Here is a 23367-nt window from a genome sequence, read left to right as displayed (position 1 = left end):
ATTAGGCAAGTTAGCGATAGCACTGTAAAAATACACTTGATCTTTATACCTACATTACATCACTGTTTACAATATTTCTAATGTCTAATCTAAAATAAACAGTGCTGCTGTTACTATCAAAGTGATCATCAATGACAAACAGAGCGGGACGAATGTGAAAGGTTCAGCTGGGATACCCCCTGACACTTGTAGGATGTGGGTCCTCCCTTCTCCAAATTCCTGACTTCTTGATCATCCAGGAAGGATTCACTTTCCCTAGGCCAAGAGTCAGTAGCGAAACAGGTACAACCGGGGCACGGCCTGAGGATGCTGCCAAAAGGGAGGTCACCTGTGTGTGCCCATGCCAATTCTGAGACCCTGTAAACAGCCCAGCTTTGGGGGAGCCCATTTTTTGATATATGGGCCAGTGGGGTGGAGGAAGTCTCAAGATTAAGGACCACTTTCTTTTGCCAAGAAATTCATTCCTATCGCATGGCGTAAAACTGTATTCCAGAGCCATTAATAAGCCCTGTTGGGGGAGAGGGTGGTGGCCCGAAATTCCAGACTGCAAAGTACACAGTGCCCGAGGGGGAAGGAGCTACAGAGCCCTCCCCTGAGCAGGGCAGGAGAAGAACAGGAGAATGGAGCAACTACTGGCCACTCTCCCTCACTGTGGCTGTACTAAATAAACAATTGTTGAACACAAATCACCACTGCAGTGGCTAATAACTGCCACTGATGGAGCAGCTACCATGTGCACCCGCCGTGCCAGTCGCTTGATACACCCTATCTCATTTAACCTCAGGACAGAGCTACTATTTTTATCCCCATTTTACAAGAAAGAAAACGGGTTCAGAGAGATCACATATAACATGCCCATGGTCACGCATCACAGAAGTGACAGAATCTGAATCGGGGCCCAGGTTTGATGGGCTCCAAAGCTTGAACTTAAATTTCTTCATTACACAAAAACACGATCTACTCTTCTTAGACCCTTTGGAAGCCCTCTCTTCTCCTAGGCTGTCGTTTGTTTTAAATCCACCTTTCTTATCTGCAGTAAAAGTCTGTGTCTCCTCCAGTGGTCCCACTTGCTGAGATTAGAGCTATCTGTCCCCAGGGTGAGAACAGGATAAATCCTGTGCACTCCTAATATCCAAGGTGGAGTTACTATTCCCTGGATGTGGGAAATCTCAGATAGGGTTTAGGAGGGACAAACCCGACCCTGTGGCAAGCACAGCTGGCTTCATCCTTAAAGCAGAAAACCCAGTAGTTGTCAAGGCCATGGGTCTACTGGCTTCCCGCAACTGAATTTTAAATGCCAACAATGGAGGCATTTCCCAGAAAGCAGAAATAAGGGGGCATCGTGATCTGGCAATCCTTCCGTTTTTCACAATATGCCAAAAGGCTCTCTGCATATCTGAGGCTGCATATCTGTTCTGAACACACTGTTCAGGCCACCCTGCCAAGCCTTGTCTCATTTCCCTTCTTTGCGTTTCAGGAAGCTGGAGGGAGGTCCACTGCCCCCTCCCCAGGGTCACGCAAGACACTGGGAGCAGCCGGATCCGTCTGCAGGCTGTACTCCATCAAGGCCCCCGCCGGCCTTTCCACCTTCTCTTGGCAGCCACACTTTGGTCATCGTTGCTCAACGCTGAACGCACAGTGGAATCAGCTGGGGATACAGAGGCCTGGGTCCCACCTCCAGGGATTCTGATAGATTCAGCCTGGGCATCTGAATTTTACAAACGCCCCAGATGATTCTAAGGTACAGGCAGGATTGAGAAGCTCTGCCTGGACCACCGTGGGATAAACGATTCCCCCGACGCTGAAGTTCATCCCCCTGAACTTTCGTGGCATGCCACAAACTCCCGGGTTTCTCCGCCTTGCTTCACCCGGGGCTCTTCTAGAGCAGCTTTGAATCCCGTCCGCTCGCACGATGACGCCTCCCTGCTCCTCCTCCCTCGCAGCGCCCAGGACCCCAGAAAACTTGTGCCCCGCGCGACCCACCCCCGTCGCTGGGACTTACGTGGTCGCCAGGTGTGCAGACGTCGCAGCAGCAGGGAGCGAGAGCCTGATGCGCCGGGAGGGCGCGGGCGGGAACACCGAGACTGGGGAGTGCCGGGCCGGGAGCGCGCGGCGCCCGCAGCTTCACCAGGGCCAGGGAGGGAGCAGCCGCGGCACCGGCCGGGAACGGGAACTGGCCCGACCGCAGCGAAGGCCGCGCCCCTGTGGCCGCGCCCCGAGCCTCCGCGGCCTGCGCGGAGAAGCCGAGGCCGGGCCCGGGCGAGCGAGTCGGGCTCGGCGGGGCGGCCGCTCGCCCGGACCGGGCGCGGGAAGCCGGGAGAGGCGGCGCGCAGAAAGTGGCCCGGGGCAGCCGGGAGGGGCGGTCCCTGCCCCAGCAGAGGGGCCAGGCCTGGGAGCTCGCCCAGGGGTGACACATTGCGAACCAGACGCCAGCTCCGTCTCAGCCTCCGCGAGCCCAGGCCCGTCCCCCTAAATGAGCCAACCGGAGGCAGCAGCACCTGAGCAAGATGGTGAAACGCCTGTTAAAACGTGAAACGTGCTCCCGGGCGAAACTCGCGTTAAAACGTGACACGTGCTCCCCGGTGAAAAGTAGCTCAAAATCATCAAACCTTTTACGACAGAGCATATACTTCGATTTATACTTTTTAAAATGTAAGCTTTTCTTCATGTCCTTAAATCTCTTCTTGGCAGTGTACATTTTATAGTCTATACATTATGCTGTGAAGGTATGTAAGGGAGTTTTTAACATGCTAATACCCTTCCCAATAAAATGTTTTTTAAACGTTTTAAATGAAGAATCTACATAAGGCATAACGATGCTATAAATAAGTTATCACATTCACACTAAAGTACAGTCATATGAACACATATGCTCATGAATATTTAGATTACCATCAAAGGCTGCCTTCTGAGAAAAGTTTGTCCCTAACTCAAAAGTGAAACTTTGCAAACGTAAAATTGATGGGCTACCTTGTGCAAACTTGTAAGCCCCAATATAGAGATGCTAAAGATACCAATTCCTCCAGTTTATACCCTTACATGAACCTCTGGTAGAAAAATTACAAAATTTTTCTTTTCTCTAGGATTCTGGATTTTATCCTCCATATCTTTTAAACTCTCATATTTTCCATATCCTGTTTCTCTGGCTGCATTCTGAATAACTTCTTCAGTTGTCTTTCCATTAATCAATTATTTTGTGGCTATTCGAACCCCGCTGTTACCCATCTGTGTTAGGCGGAATAGTCCCTACACCTGGAACCTGTGAATATGGCAAAGGAGAATTAAAGTAGCAGGTGGAATTAAGGGTGCAAATCAGCTGACCTTGAGATGGGAAGATAATCATGGACTATTGGTATGGGCCCGATGTAATCACAAGGGTCCTTATAAATGGAAGAGGGAGGCAGAAGAAGAACTAAAGAGATAGCAGCCTGAGAAGGATTTGGCCTGATGTTGCTGGTTTCGAAGATGGAGGAATGGGGCTATGAGCCAAGAAATGAGGGTGGCTTCTAGAAGCTGGAAAAGGCAAGGAAATGGGTTCTCCAGTAGAGCCTCCAGAAGTAATGCAGTCCTGCTAACACTTTGATTTTAGCCCAGTGAGACTCACTTTAGACTACTGACCTCCAGAACCGTAAGATAATAAATTTGTGTTGTTTTACGCCACTAAATTTGTGGTAACCTGTTACAGCAGCAATAGGAAACCAATACACCATCCATTTAAGTTCTTAATTTCAACAATAATATATTTTCTAAGAGCGTTTTGGTTCTATTTCTAATTTTCTTGGTCATTTTTTATAGTCTCCTGTTCACTGCTGATTCCATCACTTAAAAAATTCATACATAGTTATTTTTGTTTTTAATTAAACTTTTTATTTGGGATAATTGTAAATTCACATGCAGCTGTAAGAAATAATGCAGAGAGACCCTTATACCCTTAACCCAATTTCCCTTCATGGTAACATCTTGCAGAACCAGGCTGTAGGCATTGATACAGTCAAAATACAGAACATTTCCACCACTACAATGATCCCTCATGTTGCCCTGTTATACCACTCCCTCCTTAACCCCTGACAATCACTAATCTGTTCCCCATTTCTATAATATGTCATTTCGAGAACGTTATATAGGGGCTTCCCTGGTGGCGCAGTGGTTGAGAATCTGCCTGCTAATGCAGGGGACACGGGTTCGAGCCCTGGTCTGGGAAGATCCCACATGCCGCGGAGCAACTAGGCCCGTGAACCACAACTACTGAGCCTGCGCGTCTGGAGCCTGTGCTCCGCAACAAGAGAGGCCGCCATAGTGAAGAGGCCCGCGCACTGTGATGAAGAGTGGCCCCCGCTTGCCTCAACTAGAGAAAGCCCTCGCACAGAAATGAAGACCCAACGCAGCCAAAAAATAAAAAAAAATTAAAAAAAAAGAACGTTATATAAATGGAAGCACACAGTATGTACTGGGATTTTGTGATCTTGTTTTGGGATTGGTTTTGTTCACTCGGCATAATTCTCTGGAGATTCGTCTAGGGCATTGCATGTATCAATAGTTCTTTCTTTTTTATTACTGAGTAGTATTTCATGGTATTACCACAGGGATACCACAGTTTAACCATTCACATGTTGAACAACATTTGGATTATTTCCCATTTTTGGCTATTATGACTAAAGCTGCTATAGACATTAAACTACAGGTTTATATGCGAACATAAGTTTTCATTTCCCTGGGATAAATGCCCAGGAGTGCAACTGATAGGTCATATGGTGGTTGCATGTTTAGTTTAAGAAACAGCCAAACTCTTTTCCACAGTGGCTGGACCATTTACATTCCCAACAGCAATGTCTAAGTGATCCAGTTTCGCAACACCTTCATCAGCATTTGGTGCTGTCACGATGTTTTATTTTAGCCATTCTGATAGGTGTGTAGTGTATCATTATAGTTTTAATTTGCTAATGATGTTGAACATCTTTTTATGTGCTTATTTGCCATCTGTGTCTCCTCTTGGGTGGAATGTCTCTTTGTCTCATTCATTTATTAATTGGATTGTTTGTTTTTTACTGTTGAGTTTTGAAAGTTCTTTATGTATTGTAGATAATAGCCCTTTGTTAGATATGTGATTTGCAAATATTTTGTCCCACTCCAAGCTTGTCTCTTCATTCTCTTAATAGGATCTTTCACAGAGCAAACATTTTCAATTTTGATGCTCCCTAGTTTATCAGTTTTTCCTTGTATGGATCATGCTTTTGGTATTCAGTCTAAGAACTCTTCAAAAAACCCTAGATGTCAAAGAATTTCTCCTTTTTTTCCCCAAAAGTTTAGTTTTATGTCAGACATTTGAGTTAATTTTGAGTTAATTTTGGAATGAGACTTGAGTTAAGGTTAATTTTATTGTAATTGTTACTTTTGCCTGTGGATGTCCAATTGCTGCTACAGAATCACCATTGAAAAGCTATCTTTCCTCCATTAAATTACCTCTCCACCTTTGTGTGGGTCTATTTCTGGGTTATCCATTCTGTTCCATTGACCTGTGTGTTTATCCCTCTGCCAACACCATACAATCTTGAATTGGGTCAATGGATTCCTACCATTTTATTCTTTTTTTTCAAAGTTGCTTTACCTATTCTAATTCCTTTGCCTTTCCATATAAATTTTAGAAAAATAATCTTGCTGGGATTTTGATAGGAATTGTGTTAAACCTGTATTGGAGAGAATTGACATCTTTATTATATTGAGCCTTCCAAACCATGAATATGGTATGCCTCTCCATTTATTTAGATCTTTGATTTCTTTCATCAGTGTTTTGTAGTTTTCAGTATACAAGTCTTACACATGTTTGGTTAAGTTTGCACTTAAGTATTTCCTTTTAAAAAATTGTATATGTTGTTGGTAAGAATGTAAAATTGTTCAGCCAACACGGGAAACAGTTTGGCAGTTCCTCAAAAAGTTAAACATAGAATTACCATATGACCCAGCAATTCCACTCCTAGGTATAAACCCAAAATAAGTGACAAGAGGTACTGAAAAATATATATGTACACACATGTTCATAGTAGCATTATTCACAATAGTCAAAAGGTGAAAACAGTCCAAATGTCCATCAATGGATGGATAAACAAATTGTTGTACACATACGATAGAATATTATACAGCCACGAAAAAGAATGAAGTGTTGATACATGCTACAGTGTTGATAAGCCTCAAAGATATTATGCTAAGTGAAAGAAGTCAGACATAAAAGGTCACATATTTTATGAGTCCTTTAATATGAAATAACCAGAATAGGTAAATTCATAGGGACAGAAAGTAGATTGATGTTTGCCAGGGAATGGGGCAGGGGGAGGGAAGAATGGATATGTGGTTCCTTTTGGGGTGATGGAAATGCTTTGGAAGTAAATAGTGATGATGGTTGGACAACATTGTGAGTGTATTAAATGCTACTGAATCGTTCACTTCCAAATGGTTAATTTTATGTTATGTGAATTTCATCACAATTAAAAAGTTACAGTTAAAAAAAGCAATTGTAAATGGTATTATATTTTTAATTTCAGTGTCCAAGTGTTCTAGTATATAGCAATACAATTGATTTTTGTATGTTTATCTTGTATCCTGTGACCTTGCTGAACTGACTTCTTGGTTCTAAGGGATACTTTTTTATAGATTCCTAGGGCTTTTCTACATAGATAATCATGTCATCTGTACATAGAGACTGTTTCATTTATTTCTTTCCCATCTGTATGCCTTTCATTTCCCTTTCTTGCCTCACTACACTGGTTAGAACTTCCAGTACTCTGTTGAATAAGAATAGTGAGAGCAGACATCCTTGCCTTGTCCCCAGTTTTAAGGGGAAAGCATTCAATCTTTTACTGTTAAGTATAATGTTAGCTGTAGGTATTTTATAGATGCTCTTTATCAAGTTGTTGATGTTCCCTTCTGTTCCTATTTTTCTGAGGAATTTTTTTTATCATAAATGGGTATTGAATTGTGCCAAACACTTTTATGCATCTACTGATGTGATCACATGACTTGTAATAATAGTTAAAATACAGTGGATTACTTTGATTGATGTTCAAGTATTGAACCAGCCTTGCAGCTCTGGAATAACCCGCCTTGGTCATGGTATAGAATCCTTTTTATGTATTGCTAAATTCTATTTGCTAGTATTTTTTTAAGAATCTTTGAATCAATATTCATAAGGGATATTGGTCTGCAGGCTTATTTTTGTTTGGTTGGTTTTTTCTACTGTGCCTGGTTTTGGTATACTGACTTCACTAGCTTCACAAAATGAATTGGTAAGGGTTACCATAATGCCCCCTGTCTCTGGTAATTTTCTTTGCCCTGAAATCTACTTTATCTAATAAAGCCACTCATTCTTTTCTTTGATTAATGTTTGCATCATATATCTTTTTCTATCCTTTTATTTTCAAGCTGCTTATACTGTTAGAGTTGAAGTGAGTTTCTTGTAGACAGCATAAATAAGGCTGGGCCATGTTTTTAATCCACTCCACCAGTTTCTGTGTTTTAATTGGTGTCCTGAGATCATTTACATTGAAGGTACTTATTGATATGTTAGGGCAGTGGTCCCCAACCTTTTTGGCACCAGGGACCGGTTTCGTGGAAGACAATTTTTCCATGAATGGGGGGGCGGATTGTTCAGGCGGTAATGCAAGCGATGGGGGGGGGGATGGTTCAGGCAGTAATGGGAGTGATGGGGAGCAGCAGATGAAGCTTCACTCGCTTGCCCACCGCTCACCACCTGCTGTGTGGCCCAGTTCCCCAGGGGTTGGGGATGCCTGTGTTAGGGTTTTTGGTTTTTGTGTTTTTTTTTTACTTTTGGCTGCGTTGGGTCTTCATTGCTGCATGCAGGCTTTCTCTAGTTGCGGCAAGCGGGGGCTACTCTTCATTGCGGTGCACGGGCTTCTCATTGCAGTGGCTTCTCTTGCTGCAGAGCACGGGCTCTAGGCGCACTGGCTTCAGTAGTTGTGGCACGCAGGCTCAGTAATTGTGGCTCACAGGCTCTAGAGCGCAGGCTCAGTAGCTGCGGAGCGCGGGCTTAGTTGCTGCGTGGCATGTGGGATCTTCCAGTACCAGGGTTCAAACCCATGTCCCCTGCATTGGCAGGTGGATTCTTAACCGCTGCACCATCAGGGAAGCCCCTATAATTGTTTTAAATAGTACCTCTACACATATTCAGAGCCACAACTCACAATATTTTAATTTTTGCTTCAACCATTATGTAGGAAACTCAAGAGAAGGAAACTCTATTGTATTTATCCATACTTTTGCTTACCATGTTATTTTTTTCCTTTCTGATGTTTCCAAGTTCCTTCTTTTATCATTTCCTTTCTGTTAAGAGAACTTCCTTCAGTCATTCTTTTAGGGTAGGTCAGTTGGCCACAAATTTTCCTAGTTTTCCTTCATCTGAGAATGTCTTGATTTTTCCCTTCATTCTCAAAGGCTATTTTCACTGGATTCTGGGTAGACAGTCCTTTTCTTTCAGCACTTGAAAAATGTGCCACTTCCTTCTGGTCTCCCTGGTTTCTGATGAGAAATCTGGTGTAATTGAAATTGTTTTTCTCCTGTAGGTAAGGTATCATCTCTTACTTGCTGCTCTCAAGAATTTTTGTCTTTAGTGTCCAGAAGTTTGACTACAGTGTGTCTGGTGTGGATTTCTTTGGGTTTATGTTTGGAGTTCACTCAGATTTTTCTTTTCTTTTTAAATGTTAATTACTATTTATTAGACAACAGCTGTATACCAGCCATTGTGCTGGGCATTTTATGTACACTATTGCTAATCCCACACACAAACTTGGGAGTTAGGTGTCTGTTAGGTTAAACCATGTGAGACTCTCATGGCTTCATTAAACTTCTTTAATCTGTAGGTTTATGGCTTTTGCCAAATTCAGAATGTTTAAACCATTATTTCTTTGGGCACTTTTTCAGCCTGTCCTCTTTCCTCTCCTTCTGAGACTCCCATGACACAAATGTTAGATCTTCTGTTATATCCCCACAGGTCCCTAAGGCTCTGTTTTGTTTTTTGGTTTTTTTTTTTCAGTCTGTTTTTTCTCTGCTTTTCAGACCAGGTTAATTTCTATTGTTCTGTCTCCCAGTTCACTGATTCTTTCCTCTGTTCCCTCCATTCTGCTGTTGGACCCATCCACTGAGTTTTTAATTTCACTTACTGTATTTTTCAGTCCTAAAATTTCCATCTAGTTCTTCTTTATACCTTCTGTTTCTTTACTGAGAATGTTTGTGTTTTCATTTGTTTCAAATACATTCCTCATTGCTCACTAAAGCATTTTTACGATGTCTGCTTTAAAATCTTTGTCAAATAATTTTAACATATCTGTCATTGTCTGTTTTGGCATCTACTGATTGTCTTTCTTCATTTAGTTTGAGATCTTCCTGGTTCTTGGAATGATGAGTGATTTTTTCAGTTGAAGCCTGGACATTTTGGAAATTATGAGACTCTGGATCTTATTGAAATCTCCTATTTTAGCCGGATTACTCTGAAACCATTCCAGCAGAGGAAGGTGAGGGCCACTGCCTCAATACTGCTAAATGGAGGTAGAAGTTCAGGTTCTCCCCCAGCTTCTGGTGTCACCCAAGGGAGGGTCCACCTTGTTACTGCTGAGGGGAGGTAGGAGTCTCAGCTTCCCACTAGGTCTCCACAGATGCCTCCTTGGCTGGGAGGAGTAGGAATGCCTCATTACTGCCCCCTACATGGCCTTCACTGACACCACAGGGAAGGGTGGCTTTGTTACCACTGGGTGATAAAGTCCTAATCTGCCACTTGGCCTCCTCTGACACCACCCAGCAGGGACAGGGAGGGGCACCTTGTTACTGCCAGATGGGGTTTTAAGTAGAGGCTCCTCACATGGTCTCCACCGACACTACTGGGGGGGGAGGGGGAGTGATTGTTACTGCTGGGTGGCTCTCTACTCAGCCTTTTCTGACACTACCCTGGCAATGGTGGTGGGGGACAGGGTTAGGGTGCCTTGTTACAACCTGGCAAGGGTGGAAGTCCAGGCTTCCCTCTTGACCTTTTGCTGGCTTGGGTGGAGGTAAGGGTTCCATAGTTTTTCTCCGTGGTGTTTGGCTGGGGTAAAGCACTTATTCTCTAAGTTTTATCTGGCTAGATTGTCCATTTCCCAGTCCTTTGGCTAGAGAGCAGCTTTTCTTGGTTTTTTTTTGTTGTTGTTGTTTGTTTGTTTTTCATCTCTGCTGATGCTCATTGGTGCTTTCAGGTTGCTGGCTTCTTCAGCTAGAAGTCTGAGATGCATGAGGCAAAAGAAAATCCAGGGAATTCAGCACCATGTCATGCCTTGGGTCCTAAGGTCTCTAGCTGTTCTGCTTGTTTTATATATTATGTTCAGCGATTTTAGTTGTACTTAACTAAAGGAATAGGGAAGAGTATGTCTATTCCATCTTCCCAGAAGTCAAAGTCTCCAAATATACTTATATTCTGTTTTTGATCATTTCAGTATCCTAAAACCTTAGGGATGTAAATTTGTTTTTTCTGTTCTCATTCATAGTGTATCATTTTCCTATTATCTTTTAAAATTTTAAGTGGAAAACCTGAGAACCTGAATTAGGATCACTTTCTTCAGAGAGGATTTGCATCTATCTCTGCTGGGAGCCACCAGGCTTACTAACTGGGGACTGTTTTAGTTCTCTTCAAGGGTCCTAGTTTCATACAGAATTCTCAGGTTCAGTTTTCCTGTCCTGCAGCAGGAATGCTCAAGGCTTAGTCATCTAATTCTGGGGCTATTATTGGCAAGGACATCTGGGCCATTTGTTTACCATTACTGTCTAGCCTTTCAGCTCACTTTATCTTCTTTCTTTTTGTGGGAGAGGGATTGGTGCAAGTTCAAGATTTTCCTTATTTTCTTTCAAGCCCAGAAATGCTTTTCAAAAACTATGTTTGCTATAGTATATCCAGGAGCTGGTTGTATTGTGGTTAGAGGGCCAAAATCACTGGTAGAAATGGAAATTCCTTACATATGACATTTGCTAGTACTACCTTGAAAACAACCAGAAAAAATAGTCATGATTAACAGATTTTTGTTAAAAGGCCAGACATGAAGATTTTATTGTTAATGTTTTAAATTCCTTAATGAAAGCTGTCATTTTAGGTGGGAGAGACAGATTTTAGAATAATATGCAATTTTTAGTACCTACAGCACAACTGAGCCTTGCTTACTATATTACCATAACTGGCTTCTGGGTCACAGACAAACTTGGTCTTTTTGGGAGGAGTTAATAACTAGAGAAAACTGGAATACTGGAGGGTATACTTGAAAACAGTGAGGTGTAACAGCTATGAAACATGGTCAAACCTGTAGTCTATGGCTCAGCCTCACTACAGAATTGCAGCTGTAGCTGAGAAGTCCTTTGGTCCTTCTTCCCAAGAGTAAAAACCAAATCTTTGTTTTATGCTCCTGTGGCTTGTTCTCTCTCATTCTAATAACCTGTTTTGAAGGTCCAGCTCACTGCATTCCACGGAGACATAAGAGATTTTTTGATAACCAGTGTTGTTTTATTCATGACTCTTCTTTCTTCCACTTATTCAGTAAATAAATTTAAGAAGGTGACCATTTCTTGGTAAGCCAAGAATCAAATTTCAGCTTCCGGGAAACACTTTTCCCTCATAATCTTGACCCTTCTACTTTAAAATCTTGTTCCAAGGATAGCTCTGTACAAACTTAATTCTTCAGTAAGAACAATAATGATTGCTAATACTTATTATATGCCAGGCTCTGTCCTAAGCTTTTATATATATATATATATATATATATATATATATATATATATATATATATATATACTCCTCAAAACAATCCTAAGACATAGATATTTGGGCTGTCCTCAGTCTGCAGGCAAGGAAGCTGAGGCACAGTCATATAACCCGAAGTTTCCCAGCTAGAAAGTGCTGGAACTGACAGTCAATCCTCAGCTGTCTGGTTCCAGAGTCTGTGCAATTATCCTTTAGTATAGACTGGCTATAGACCAAGACCAGACCCAGTATGTGTGACGATATGAGTCTCTCTAACAAAATGAAATGTAGTATTTTAGTAGGGACTATAGGTTAAACTACAAATACATTTATTCCTCTAAGAACAGTATGCCATCTTTTAAATTTTGAAGTTGTTATAATCAATTGTCTCTGCAGTTTGCTTGCTCTTAGTAAGCTAAGAAAAAATCCCAGAGCAGAGTCATTTACCAGCACCATCCTTAAGTTGCAAATCTACCCTTTATCACAGAGCAAAAATACACTTCAGATCAACTCAATAAAATAACTTTAAGGGTTCACAGAAGGAATACTCACATCTACTTGTCATGCATTCCAATGCCGCAAGGCCCCCTTTTCAATTGTCTAACTCCTATCCTAGTCTTTTTATAGCCTGAAAACAAGGAATCACCCAAGTGAGATATCCCTTCAGAACACTGTTGAAAATATATTAAACACAGAGATATCCCAGATCCCTGTTCTAAATGTTAAAAATGTATTAGCATATAGAGAAAATATCTGTAGATGTATTCTATTAGGTTCTAATGAGGTTTTGCTTCCCCCTTTTTGATAATGTCTTCAATTTCTTCTGAGACCTTTCCTTTGTAGTCATTTGGTTCTATTGCGTTTAACTTCTTTTGATACTCCAGTGGCAAACCATTCTCTTTTGCACCCAGGCAAATCACCTAGAAATGGTTAAAATAAACAAAAAACCCTTTAGTTAGGAACATAATTTAATTTAGTATACCACACCTTTATTTGTAGTATCAAAGTATGAAATATTAGCTTTCAGATAACTCTAGAATAAACAATTCTAGAACAAAATGGAGGGATAGTCATTCCTCTCACAATGAGCATGAATGTGCAGGGAGTTTTCAAAGCCACAGGATACACTCTTATGGAAGAGCAACTGTACTCAGTAATATGATTTAAAATATTTTTATATTATGAGAAAAACTTATTGTACAGAATTTGCATGACTTTTTAAGAAACAAACACCATTCTCCAAAAAAATTTCCAGTTTACAGGTATCAGTTGTAGTTGAATCCTGGAGTCTACTCTACCTCTGAATTAGACGTGAGGGAATAAATAGCAAGTGTGTCCAGTGGTACTTCCCAGATCCATACCAGGCTTAACTCCTCTAGGTTCCTTTCTAGAAAATTCCAGATTAGGCCCAGGAACTGGGTCACCCTCTCCAGGTATCATGTCCTGATTGGGCCTGCCAACAAGTACCTAAGTTTGGGTTTCTGAAAAGGGATGTTGGACTCTCTATCCTGAATTCTTTTCTGGTGCTTGAGGGAGTGGTATCCCTGATTTTGAAAAGCAGTGTGACTTATTTTTCCCTCCATCTGGAAATGGAAAACATTTCAGCAATAGGAAATATAATTTTTACCTACAAAAATGAATCCTGGTGTTCATGAAATACTGTTTTATGGAGGAAGAAAAAAATGATTACAAAAGCATGGGTATAGAATAACTCTACAAAAAATACACTCATACATGCTATTTTAAAAAAGAAAAAACATGTCTAGAATTATGACTCAAATACATTTCTACAAGCTTTTTTTTTTAATAAATGAGTTTTAGGGACATATTTCTATCATTATAAATAAATCTGAACATTTATTTATTTGGTAAATAACTATCATTTTTTGTATTAAAGAAACATTTTGATTAAAATGAATTGTACATGTAGAATTTAAAACACACAAATCCTTTTAAAAACAAGATATTCGGGCTTCCCTGGTGGCGCAGTGGTTAAGAATCCGCCTGCCAATGCAGGGGACACGGGTTCGAGCCCTGGTCTGGGAAGATCCCACATGCTGCGGAGCGACTAGGCCCGTGAGCCACAACTACTGAGCCTGCGCGTCTGGAGCCCGTGCTCCGCAACAAGAGAGGCCGCGATAGTGAGAGGCCCGCACACCGCGATGAAGAGTGGCCCCCACTTGCCGCAACTAGAGAAAGCCCTCGCACAGAAACGAAGACCCAACACAGCCATAAATAAATAAATAAATATTTTAAAAAAACAAACAAGATATTCTTTAGTTTAGCTCAGTGAAAATTAACAAGGAATCACCAAAAGTCCTTGTAAGTAGTTAGTTAAAAGGATACCTTTTTATACTGGGGTGATGGGGGAGCACGCTCATAATTTGTCATCTGATAACTTCGACAGGTTATTTCTTTTCCTTCTTGAGTAGAAGCATTAACTTCTATTGGGACATACATTCCACTTTTAACCCCTTCTTGCCTGAAACCAGAACAGTCAAATTTTAATCATACTTGACTTAGCCAAGTTAGTTTACCGGATTAAAATTTTTAACTATTTATGGATGTACTTGCTCCCTGTATATTTTGGGATAGAGTAGAAGTACCACCACATCAAAAGGAAGTTTAGCATTTCAATTAGAAAGCTGGAGACTTACTATTACTGGGTATGCTTCTAATAGATCTCTATATTTAGCCTATCTAAAAACTTGCTTCAGTGTAGTTATTTCAAGCTTTGTAACCCTGAAACATTGCTCTCTAGGCTACAAAAACGACTATGTGTTCTGACAGCAAGAGAATACACACCCAGAGAAAAGTAGAGAGAATGGCTCATTCCTGTTTGCAAGTGAAGTAAAGTATAAAGCATGTCAGATGCTTGTCTGCTCTTCTCAAATCCTACTCTTTTCTGCCACTTTCTTTGCATTAAATGCTCTGCCACACAACTCTTGAGTTCTATTTATAAACAGCATCAAAGCATTTCTAATATGTTTTGAAGTTTTTACAAATGATTATTACTGTTTTTACTGATTCAACTGCCACCTTAAAGAATTATTTTTTAAAAACTGACTAATAAAAACTGAGCTGCTTTTGAAATCAATAAAAGTATGTAACAATTACAAAAATCTTCATGCCTTCTCACAATATGAAACTACAAAGATATTTTTATTAAAAAACAAATACAATGAAAATAAGGACTTCCATCAATTATAGAAGAGATTACAAATGTCTCCCCAAATCTCAATCAGAGAGTGTGACCCTTCTAGGCTTTTCTTTTTAGGAATGAACATTATACCTTTTAGGTTAACTCTAAAGTATAAAGAATATGTCCATAGTATATGGTTTTGAAAAACCAACACATATATACACATCCTTGCATATGATCCACTTTCTAAATTAGTAATTATTTAACTTATAATTAGAAGTCACCTACTTATCTAGAGAACTTAAATTGCTTTTGTTCATTTTCCATACTACTCCCCATACTTCATCGCCAGGACTTTCAAAAATGGTGGCTATACCTCCATGCCAAGTTTCACTAGTTTTGCCTTGGGGATTGCCAAAGTCAAGCTTAAAATCCTACAAAGGAAACCAAAGTGATATGATCAGTATCCATGTGAACCAAAATTTCCTTCCTCAAAATAAAAAAAGATTTACCTTGAACTCCATGCAACTAAAACAAACTTTGAGTTCCTTCTGTAAAAAATACAAAGATAAATAACCAAGGACCCAGATCTCAAGGACTATAATTTTTCATATTTTTCTTTAAAAGTGAACTGTATACTGAATATGTACACGTATCTTACCATAAACAAGAGGCTTAAAGGGGAAAATAAATCCCATAATCCTGATGCCTTAACACAGCTATCTTTATTTTTGAAAACTACTTCCCAGCCCAGTTACATACACATAGATTTTAACTTAGAGACAATCATAGTGTACATAATTGTTGAAGCTGGGTGATGGCTACATAAGGGTTATAACATTCTTTCCACTTTTACGTATGTAAGTGTATCCTATTAGCATATTTTTTTTGTCCTAAGGGAGTTGGCATTAGAGGGTGATCTGTACACTTATAAATTTAATATTCCTGAATTGTATTAACATATCTATAATAATCATAAGAGCAGCTAACACTTACTGGAAAATTACTGGGTTCTATACACTGTGCTATGAGCTTTATATGGACTTCTTTTTAATCCTGTCAACAACTTTGTATACCCATTTAACAGAAAGAAAAACTGTGGCTTAAAAAGATTAAGCAACTTGCCTAAGGTGTCACAACTAATAAGTAATGGAGTCAAGGTTTCGAGCTTAGTTTCCTCCCTCACAGAGATGAGTAATCAAAGGACACAGCCAGGAAGATTAAAAATCCTTATTTGGCTGTTTGGTCTAAGAAGATTTCTTTCCATCTTTCCAGAGCTTAGCTTCCTTAATGATAAAAAAAAAAAAAGGTTAGACTAGATAATAAATCTAAGGTTTATATTTTATCTCTGTCACCTTAATTTTCTTAAAAACCTGTCAGAATTTCACAAAAAAGGTCGGTTTGAGTGACCAGTACCTTCAACTGGTATACTGGATGTTCTAGGACCAGGTATCCCTGACAGGACATCAGGAGATCTGATAAAAGTTACAACCACACTAGGAACTGGTTGTCTATTGTTAAATCCAACAGACAACTTTCATTCCTTGTCTTGCTCTACTTCTCAGCTGCTTCTGACATCATTAACCACCCGGTCTTGATCTGTCTCCTTTCTTTTAGACTGTTCCTTGATCTCCTCAATTCCCTTTGCCAACTCCTCCTCCACTACCTGGTCTTTAAATGTTGGAGTTTCTGAGGGCTCAGTTTAGGCCCTTTTCTCTGTTCAGCAATTTGCTCAAGACAATCTCATCCCCTCCAATGGCTTCAAATACCATCCAATATTCCAATCGTCTTCTAATCCAGCTCAGATCTCTCTTCTGAGCTTCAAAAGTGCTTAGAATATAGTGAGTATTTAATGAATGTTCACTAATATTTTTCTGCTCACTTGGATATACAACAAGCATCTCAAACTCAGTACAGCAGACCCTTGAATAACACAGGTTTGAACTACACAGGTCCACATATACGTGAATTTTTTTCAATAAATATAGCATCTATATTTTCCTTTTACATATCATCAAATTAACTAAGTATGGGGAAAAGTTCGAGTAGAGATTAAAATAGAGAATATGTGGCATCAAAAGAACTAGGGTCTGAGTCCTGATTCTATCCAAACTTTTTCAGCTTCCTGCCCTTGGGTGAGTCATGTATCAATTCCTTTGTTTTTGAGGTAGAGATGGCAGTTCTGATTTTCGGCTGGGTGAAGGGTGGGCACCACTAACCCCGGCATTGTTTAAGGGCCAAATACATATCCAAACTGAGCTTGATTTTCCCTCCCAAACTAATTCTCCTCTTCTTTTCACAAACATCACCGTCATCTACTGTGTTGCGTCAAAAACCTTAGTCATCCCCATTATCTCCTCTTCCTTTCACAATCAATCACCAAGGCCTAACAGTACTCACTCCTAAGTATCTCCCAAACCCATCTACCCTCCACTGCTACCACTGCAGGGTACCATTATCTTTAGTATGGACTGCTGCAAAGGCTTCCTAACTGGGCTCCCTACATCCACTGCTGCCCCCACCCCTCCAATCCATTTTCCATAGCAACCAGAACCAGCTTTCAAAGATGTAAATCTGATGTTTCATTTGCTTAAATTTGGCAGAGGTCTTCTCATTGATCTCAAGATAAAGACCCAAGTCTTCTCTGGCCTCTGTGGTCCTGTAAAATGTGGCCCTTCCCGACCTCTCTAGTCTTCATGCTACACCCTCCTCACACACTAGATTCCAGCCACACTAGCTGGAAGGTCCAGCTTTTTTCTTTCCTGAGGTCTTTTGTCCCTGCTGTTCATTCTGTTTGCTTCCCCCATCTCCAGTCATTCAGGTCTCAGTTTAAAAGTCACATTTTCAGGAATGGCTTTACGGAGCATCCCGGTTAGGTCAGGTCCCCAAGTCACACACTTCCATAGCACCTTGAATGTCTCCTTTAAAAAAAAAAGATTTCACTTTTTTTTAGAGCAGTTTTAAGTTCAGAACAAAACTGGGAGTAAGGTATAACGTGTCTCCTTTTAAGACTGACCATACCTGTGACGGAATAATCATTTGCTTGATAGCTCTTTGCTGCATTCCAATTATAAACCATTTGAACTTCTTTCCCACGTTTGGGGAATTCCCTACCTTATGAGTTTGGGGGTAGACAGTGTTCAGAGCCCAACTCCCATTTTTGAAGTTTCAAATGCCAGAGGTTGATTCTCCCAGCTTTTCTTGAAGTCACGGCATGGGCACGTGGCCAAGACTTAGCCAATCAGGACACCCACCTAGGGCTTTGAATTAGAAACTAGTGACCCAGGGCAGCAAAAACTCCACCTTGGTGGTGGCAACCATATGTGGGTTTCAGGAACTTGGAGGTGTAGTGACAGTAGCAGGCAGGGTCCGGAGCAGGTGATGCACAATGCAACGTCCATGTTTACCAAGCTTAGCGGCGATGCAACAGTGGCCTCCTGGGCTGGTTCTGTTGGTGTGATACTGGCTGTTTTACAGCTTCCCTTTTATGCCTGCTTGTTTTGTCAGCTTTGTGGTCCTACCTTCCTGGTCATTCTGTGAGCTCTTCAAACGGCCTTTCAACACATTCTTTTTCTGCTTGAATCAGCCACTTCTGTTGCTTGCAACTAAGAACCCTGACAACAATAGCAGAGACCATGTTTGTTTGGTTCAACAATGTCAAAAGGCTTTGTACATAACTTGTTTGAGTGTCTCTCCTATAGACTGGGAGGTCCTGAAAGCAGCCAGCTTTACTCAATCATCTTTGTATCTCCAGGTAAGTGCTGGAAGACTACGCACTAAATGAATAAATGGACTGTACTACGAGCAAAGATTCTTACCAAGGCAAGCGAAGGTTTATCCAGCCACTTGACTTAACTGAGCACAGCCCTTACTGTGAATAAGACACGGCTCCAGCTTTCAGGACCTCTCGGATCGGGAGCAAAAGGCAGGTAAATGGATTTTTACAAAACCAGGTGACAAGTCCTGGAGCAAAGGGAGGTACAGAACAGAAAGCAACTGATTCCCTGACTTGGGTCAGAGAAGGCTTCTCAGAGGGACCAACCGAATGGATTCTGTAATGATGCCCCTAAGTCAGTGGCCAAGGGAGAGGCGCTGGGATCTGGGCAGAACGAGCAGCTGGTGAGAACGTCAGGAGGGAGACCTCAGCGCAGCCCGGGAGGCACAGGTGCCAGAGTAGCACAGCTCAGCAGGGGTCAAGCACAGGGCTGAGGGCGAGAGCGACCGGCCCGGGGTCGTGCAAGGAACCCTGATGTACTTTGAGCAGAAAGAGCTGCATTCCCGGCCCAGTGCTGCCAACGAGCGGCGCAGAGAAAGCGAGTTCTCGAAATCCTGGCTCCCTCGTCTGCAGAAGGGGCAGAGGCCATCTCAGGGGACGGGCGGAGAGCACTGACCTGCAGGCGGGCCACGCTGCAGAACACGGCCGAGGGGTTTCGGAGGTGGATCCGCTCCGTCAGCAGGTTGCTGCCATAGGCGAAGTAGAGAAAACTCTCCCCTTCCTGGCTCCGGAGGTCCTCGCCGCCTAAGTTCGCCATGTCCCACCGGACGCCTGCACGGACCTGGGATCTGTAGCAGGAGAGTGAGGAGAGGACGAGGAGCATAGCGCGGTGGCAGATGACCCCAATCCAGGAACCGCGGCACCGCGCAGCCTTAGAGGTTAGGGGAAAGGCTGGAAGCTGGGGCCGGGCAAGTTACCTGCGAGCACTCTTCTGACTGGCTGCCAGTATCCAACGCTGTGAGTTGCTCCCTCTGATTGGCCAGCCCACCGCCTCCTCTCCGCTCGCTGCTTGGACTTTGCAATACTCTGCCCTGAGGCGACCCGGGGCTGATTCCACATTGGACCCGCTCCTCTGTTGTCCCGCCCCCGTGTTCAAGGCTCCCTCTGATTGGCTCCCTCTACGCGGGGGGCGGGTCAGGGCCCCCATTTGTGGGTAGTAGCTCGCCGGTCCCGGCCAGATGTTTTTTACCTCTGGGTGGCTCCTGCGTGGTTCACTGGCTTTGTGTGCTCTTCAGGGAATTTTTGGTCCATTTAAAGTGAAACAGCAGCTCTGGCCATGCCCCCCACGGTCCATCAGCCGGCAGCTTGCCCCTGTCCCGCTCTCTGCGTTTGGAGTTGGGACGTCCGTTCACCCCCACAAGCTGGTACCCGCACCCCCAGTCCTGATCACCTCCCTGATACCTTTTCTAAGGACCCTTGGCTTCCTGGAAAAGCTCCTCTGAGTGTCAGGGGCTCCCTTCCCTGGTGGAAGTAGCGTGCAGCGTTCAAATCACGACGCTTGCTGTTTACTTGGAAGCCTAACCTCCTGCACTTCTCGTCTCCGGTTCCTCCTTTTTTTTTCTTTTTCTTTTTAAACATCTTTGTTGGAGTATAATTGCTTTACAACGTTGTGTTAGTTGCTGCTGTATAACAAAGTGAATCAGCTATACGTGTACATATATCCCCATATCGCCTCCCTCTTGCATCTCCCTCCCTCCCACCCTCCCTATCCCACCCCTCTAGGTGGTCACAAAGCACCCAGCTGATCTCCCTGTGCCATGCGGCTGCTTCCCACTAGCTATCTATTTTACGTTTGGTAGTGTATATATGTCCATGCCACTCACTCACTTCGTCCCAGCTTACCCTTCCCACTCCCCGTGTCCTCAAGTCCATTCTCTACGTCTGTGTCTTTATTCCGGTCCTGCCCCTAGGTTCTTAAGACCTTTTTTTTTTTTTTTTTTTGGATTCCATATATATGTGTTAGCATACGGTATTTGTTTTTCTCTTTCTGACTTACTTCACTCTGTATGACAGTCTCCAGGTCCATCCACCTCACTACAAATAACTCAATTTCGTTTCTTGTTATGGCTGAGTAATATTTCATTGTATGTATGTGCCACATCTTCTTTATCGATTCATCTGTCGATGGACACTTAGGTTGCTTCCATGTCCTGGCTATTGTGAATAGAGCTGCAATGATCTGGTTCCTCCTTTAAAATAGAGATTATAACATGTTATGATCACAATTACATAAGTTATGATCACCTATCTCCTAGGGTTGGTGTAAGTATTAAAAGTAACTTTGTTAATGTTATTAGGTGCAGAAGCTCCAGTGTAAAGATATAGAAGTATTGTATAATAAAAATGACATAAAAACTCTATATTGTTAACTTTGAAATGAAAATATTAATATGAACTCAGGGCCTAGAAGCAATGACTATCCTTGGCACCCAGATTTTGATCTCTATATACCACTTTTCCACTAAAAGGTACCAGGGCTCCTTGGAGAAATGGCTGATGTCAGTTGGGTCAAGAGCTGAGAAATAATAGGAGCACTTAGAACATCATATGACAGAAAATCAGGAGGTATTTAAAAACGAGGTCCTTTGAAAACACAGAAGCTAGCTTGAAGGAATGCCCACTGGCCAAAGTTAGAACAATTTGAGCGTCAAATTAATAACCGCAATTTATTTAAAATGTCAAACATAAAATTCATTTCCACTAAAGTGTAAAGTAAATCTAAAAAAACAACAGTTTTGAGAAACTTTCTTTGCCATACTACTGGCAGTGACTATTACACCAACTCTTTACTCTGAAAAGTGGTAATTTAAGAAAATTACCATTTATCCTGCTTTTCTAGTTGCAGCTGTATTTCAGGGTAACTAAATGGCCCCAGTTGATGAGGAAACAGTTCTCTTTACAAAAACATGCCAGCTAAATAATGTAAAATGAAGGATAGAATTAGAAATTCACCATTTTGCAGTCCCTAGTGGAATAATTGATTCATGCCAGGATCATCAATGAGACCAATTGGTGAAAGTGCGATAGGGAACAGGATATTCACATAGATATTCACACGTGCCGGTAATCAGGGAAATCCATAATGACAATGGAGAAATCTGGCCCCTTCCCACCTTAACCTAGATCGATCTTATCATCAGTAAAATGGACCAACCTGACATTATGTGTCTCCTGATGTGATACAATATGAAGCACCAGCATCATTTGAGAAGTATTGTTTCCAAAAATCTTTAACCTCAGTATAATCAGGCAGGAACTACAAGGGTAGAAGTAGACAATCAGAAAAATCCAGAACAAATGGTGAGACATCCTGCAGAACAAATGGCTCAATTTCTTAAATTAACTCAGTGCCATAAAAAAAAAAAAAAAAGAAAAGAAAAGAAAGAAAAAAGAGAAATAAAGCAGTACCGAGGGAGGGCTGTTTTAGATTAAAAGAAAACTAAGAAACGTCATAACCAAATACAATGGCTTGTCCTCGGTTCTGATTTAATAAACCAGATATAAAAGATATTTTGTGAGCAATTGGAGAATCTGAATACAGACTAAAACATTAGATGATATTAGACAGTTGTTTTTTTATTAGGTATGATAATGGCATTGTGCTTATGTAGAAAAATATCTCCTTTGAGATACACATATTTGTGTATTTAGGGGTAAAATGTTTGCTATCTATATATTTTTTTAATTAATTTTATTTTTATTTATTTATTTTTGGCTGCATTGGGTCTTCGTTGCAGTGTGCGGGCTTCTCACTGAGGTGGCCTCTCTGGTTGCGGAGCGCGGGCTCTAGGGCACAGGCTCAGTAGTTGTGGCGCACGGGGTCAGTTGCTCCATGGCACGTGGGATCTTCCCGGACCAGGGCTCGAACCCGTGTCCCCTGCACTAGCAGGCAGAGTCTTAACCACCGTGCCACCAGGGAAGTCCCTATATTTTTAAATAATTCAGAAAAATTAAAATATGGAAAAGTGTTAAATGTTAAACTGAGTGCATATATGGATGCTTGTTTTATTATTCTTTTCTATATATTTGAATATTTTCATGTTAAAAATTCAAAAAAGAAAAATGGTGATATATGTAAAGCACTTGACATACTGAGCATTCAATAATAACTCTGTTGTTATATAATCTGCAAATAGGAAGGTTCATACCTTCTCCTGCCCCCCAAACATTAAGGCAGAACTTGACGTACATATTTGGTCATTTCAGTAAGCAAGTTGCCTTCCTTGACAAGATAGGCCTCTATTGCACCATGAATTCCCAAGGTCTCTGCTTCGGAGCACTACCATTTAAAACATCCTTCTGTGTTTTAAACTGCTTTCAACATTTAAAATGTATTTATTATTTAATTAATTATTTTTTAAGGTATTTTACTTCTTTTCTCTTCCTATACTTCTCACTAATTGCTTAATTTTATGGTGACTGATTTTTCTCAACACTATTCTGTGAAAATTTTCTGAAGTTAAACATTGATGTTTCCTCAGACACAGAAAATCTTTTCTTACCCCAGTGAAGCATTTTATTTAGCTTCCCCATGTTGGTTGCCATGTACTGACCCCTGTTGGCCAACAAGAGGCAGTAGGTAACAAGGGGTTTTGTCTTTTCAAATTTAACCAAACTAGACAACCAACAAGGAGCCACTGTATAGCACAGAGAACTATACTTAATATTTTGTAATAACCTATAAGGGAA

General features: G+C 41.5%; 2 protein-coding genes across 5 annotated transcripts in view; both read right to left on the bottom strand.

Moving 5' to 3' along the window:
- NOD1 (nucleotide binding oligomerization domain containing 1) overlaps positions 1–2336 on the bottom strand; it is a 94231-nt gene extending 91895 nt beyond the window's left edge. Inside the window, exon 1 of one of the 3 annotated variants that reach the window (XM_036862983.1) lies at positions 2003–2336. The gene's annotated coding sequence lies outside the window, so the exon portion shown is untranslated. The remainder of the gene's footprint in view (positions 1–2002) is intronic. The other 2 variants (XM_036862982.1, XM_036862981.1) reach the window with 2 other exon arrangements.
- Positions 2337–11980: 9644 nt separating this feature from the next.
- GGCT (gamma-glutamylcyclotransferase) lies at positions 11981–19600 on the bottom strand. Of its 2 annotated transcripts, XM_036864112.1 has the most exons (5): positions 19295–19600; positions 15416–15454; positions 15192–15337; positions 14108–14243; positions 11981–12681 (listed from the first exon to the last, which is right to left on the bottom strand). In XM_036864112.1, exons 1-5 carry the CDS (start codon positions 19499–19501, stop codon positions 12538–12540), a joined length of 672 nt encoding a protein of 223 aa, XP_036720007.1. In that variant the 5' UTR covers positions 19502–19600; the 3' UTR covers positions 11981–12537. The 2 variants fall into 2 exon arrangements, with proteins under 2 accessions (XP_036720007.1, XP_036720009.1); XM_036864114.1 differs by lacking the exon at positions 15416–15454 and having other exon boundaries at positions 19295–19596.
- Positions 19601–23367: the final 3767 nt, after the last annotated feature.

This window comes from Balaenoptera musculus, chromosome 9 (genome assembly GCF_009873245.2).
Source record: "Balaenoptera musculus isolate JJ_BM4_2016_0621 chromosome 9, mBalMus1.pri.v3, whole genome shotgun sequence".
Classification (NCBI taxonomy): Eukaryota; Metazoa; Chordata; class Mammalia; order Artiodactyla; family Balaenopteridae; genus Balaenoptera; species Balaenoptera musculus.
This window is presented reverse-complemented; position numbering and strand designations above follow the sequence as displayed.

What these genes read in the sequence shown, in the direction of transcription:
- GGCT (XM_036864112.1), bottom strand. Translation starts at nt 19,501, where the DNA reads ATGCTCCTCGTCCTCTCCTCACTCTCCTGCTACAGATCCCAGGTCCGT. An exon ending in GCAGCGTGGCCCGCCTGCAG is followed by an intron (nt 15,455 to 19,294) that starts GTCAGTGCTCTC and finishes TATTTTTTACAG; the next exon opens with AAGGAACTCAAAGTTTGTTT. An exon ending in TTAGTTGCATGGAGTTCAAG is followed by an intron (nt 15,338 to 15,415) that starts GTAAATCTTTTT and finishes TTTCCTTTGTAG; the next exon opens with GATTTTAAGCTTGACTTTGG.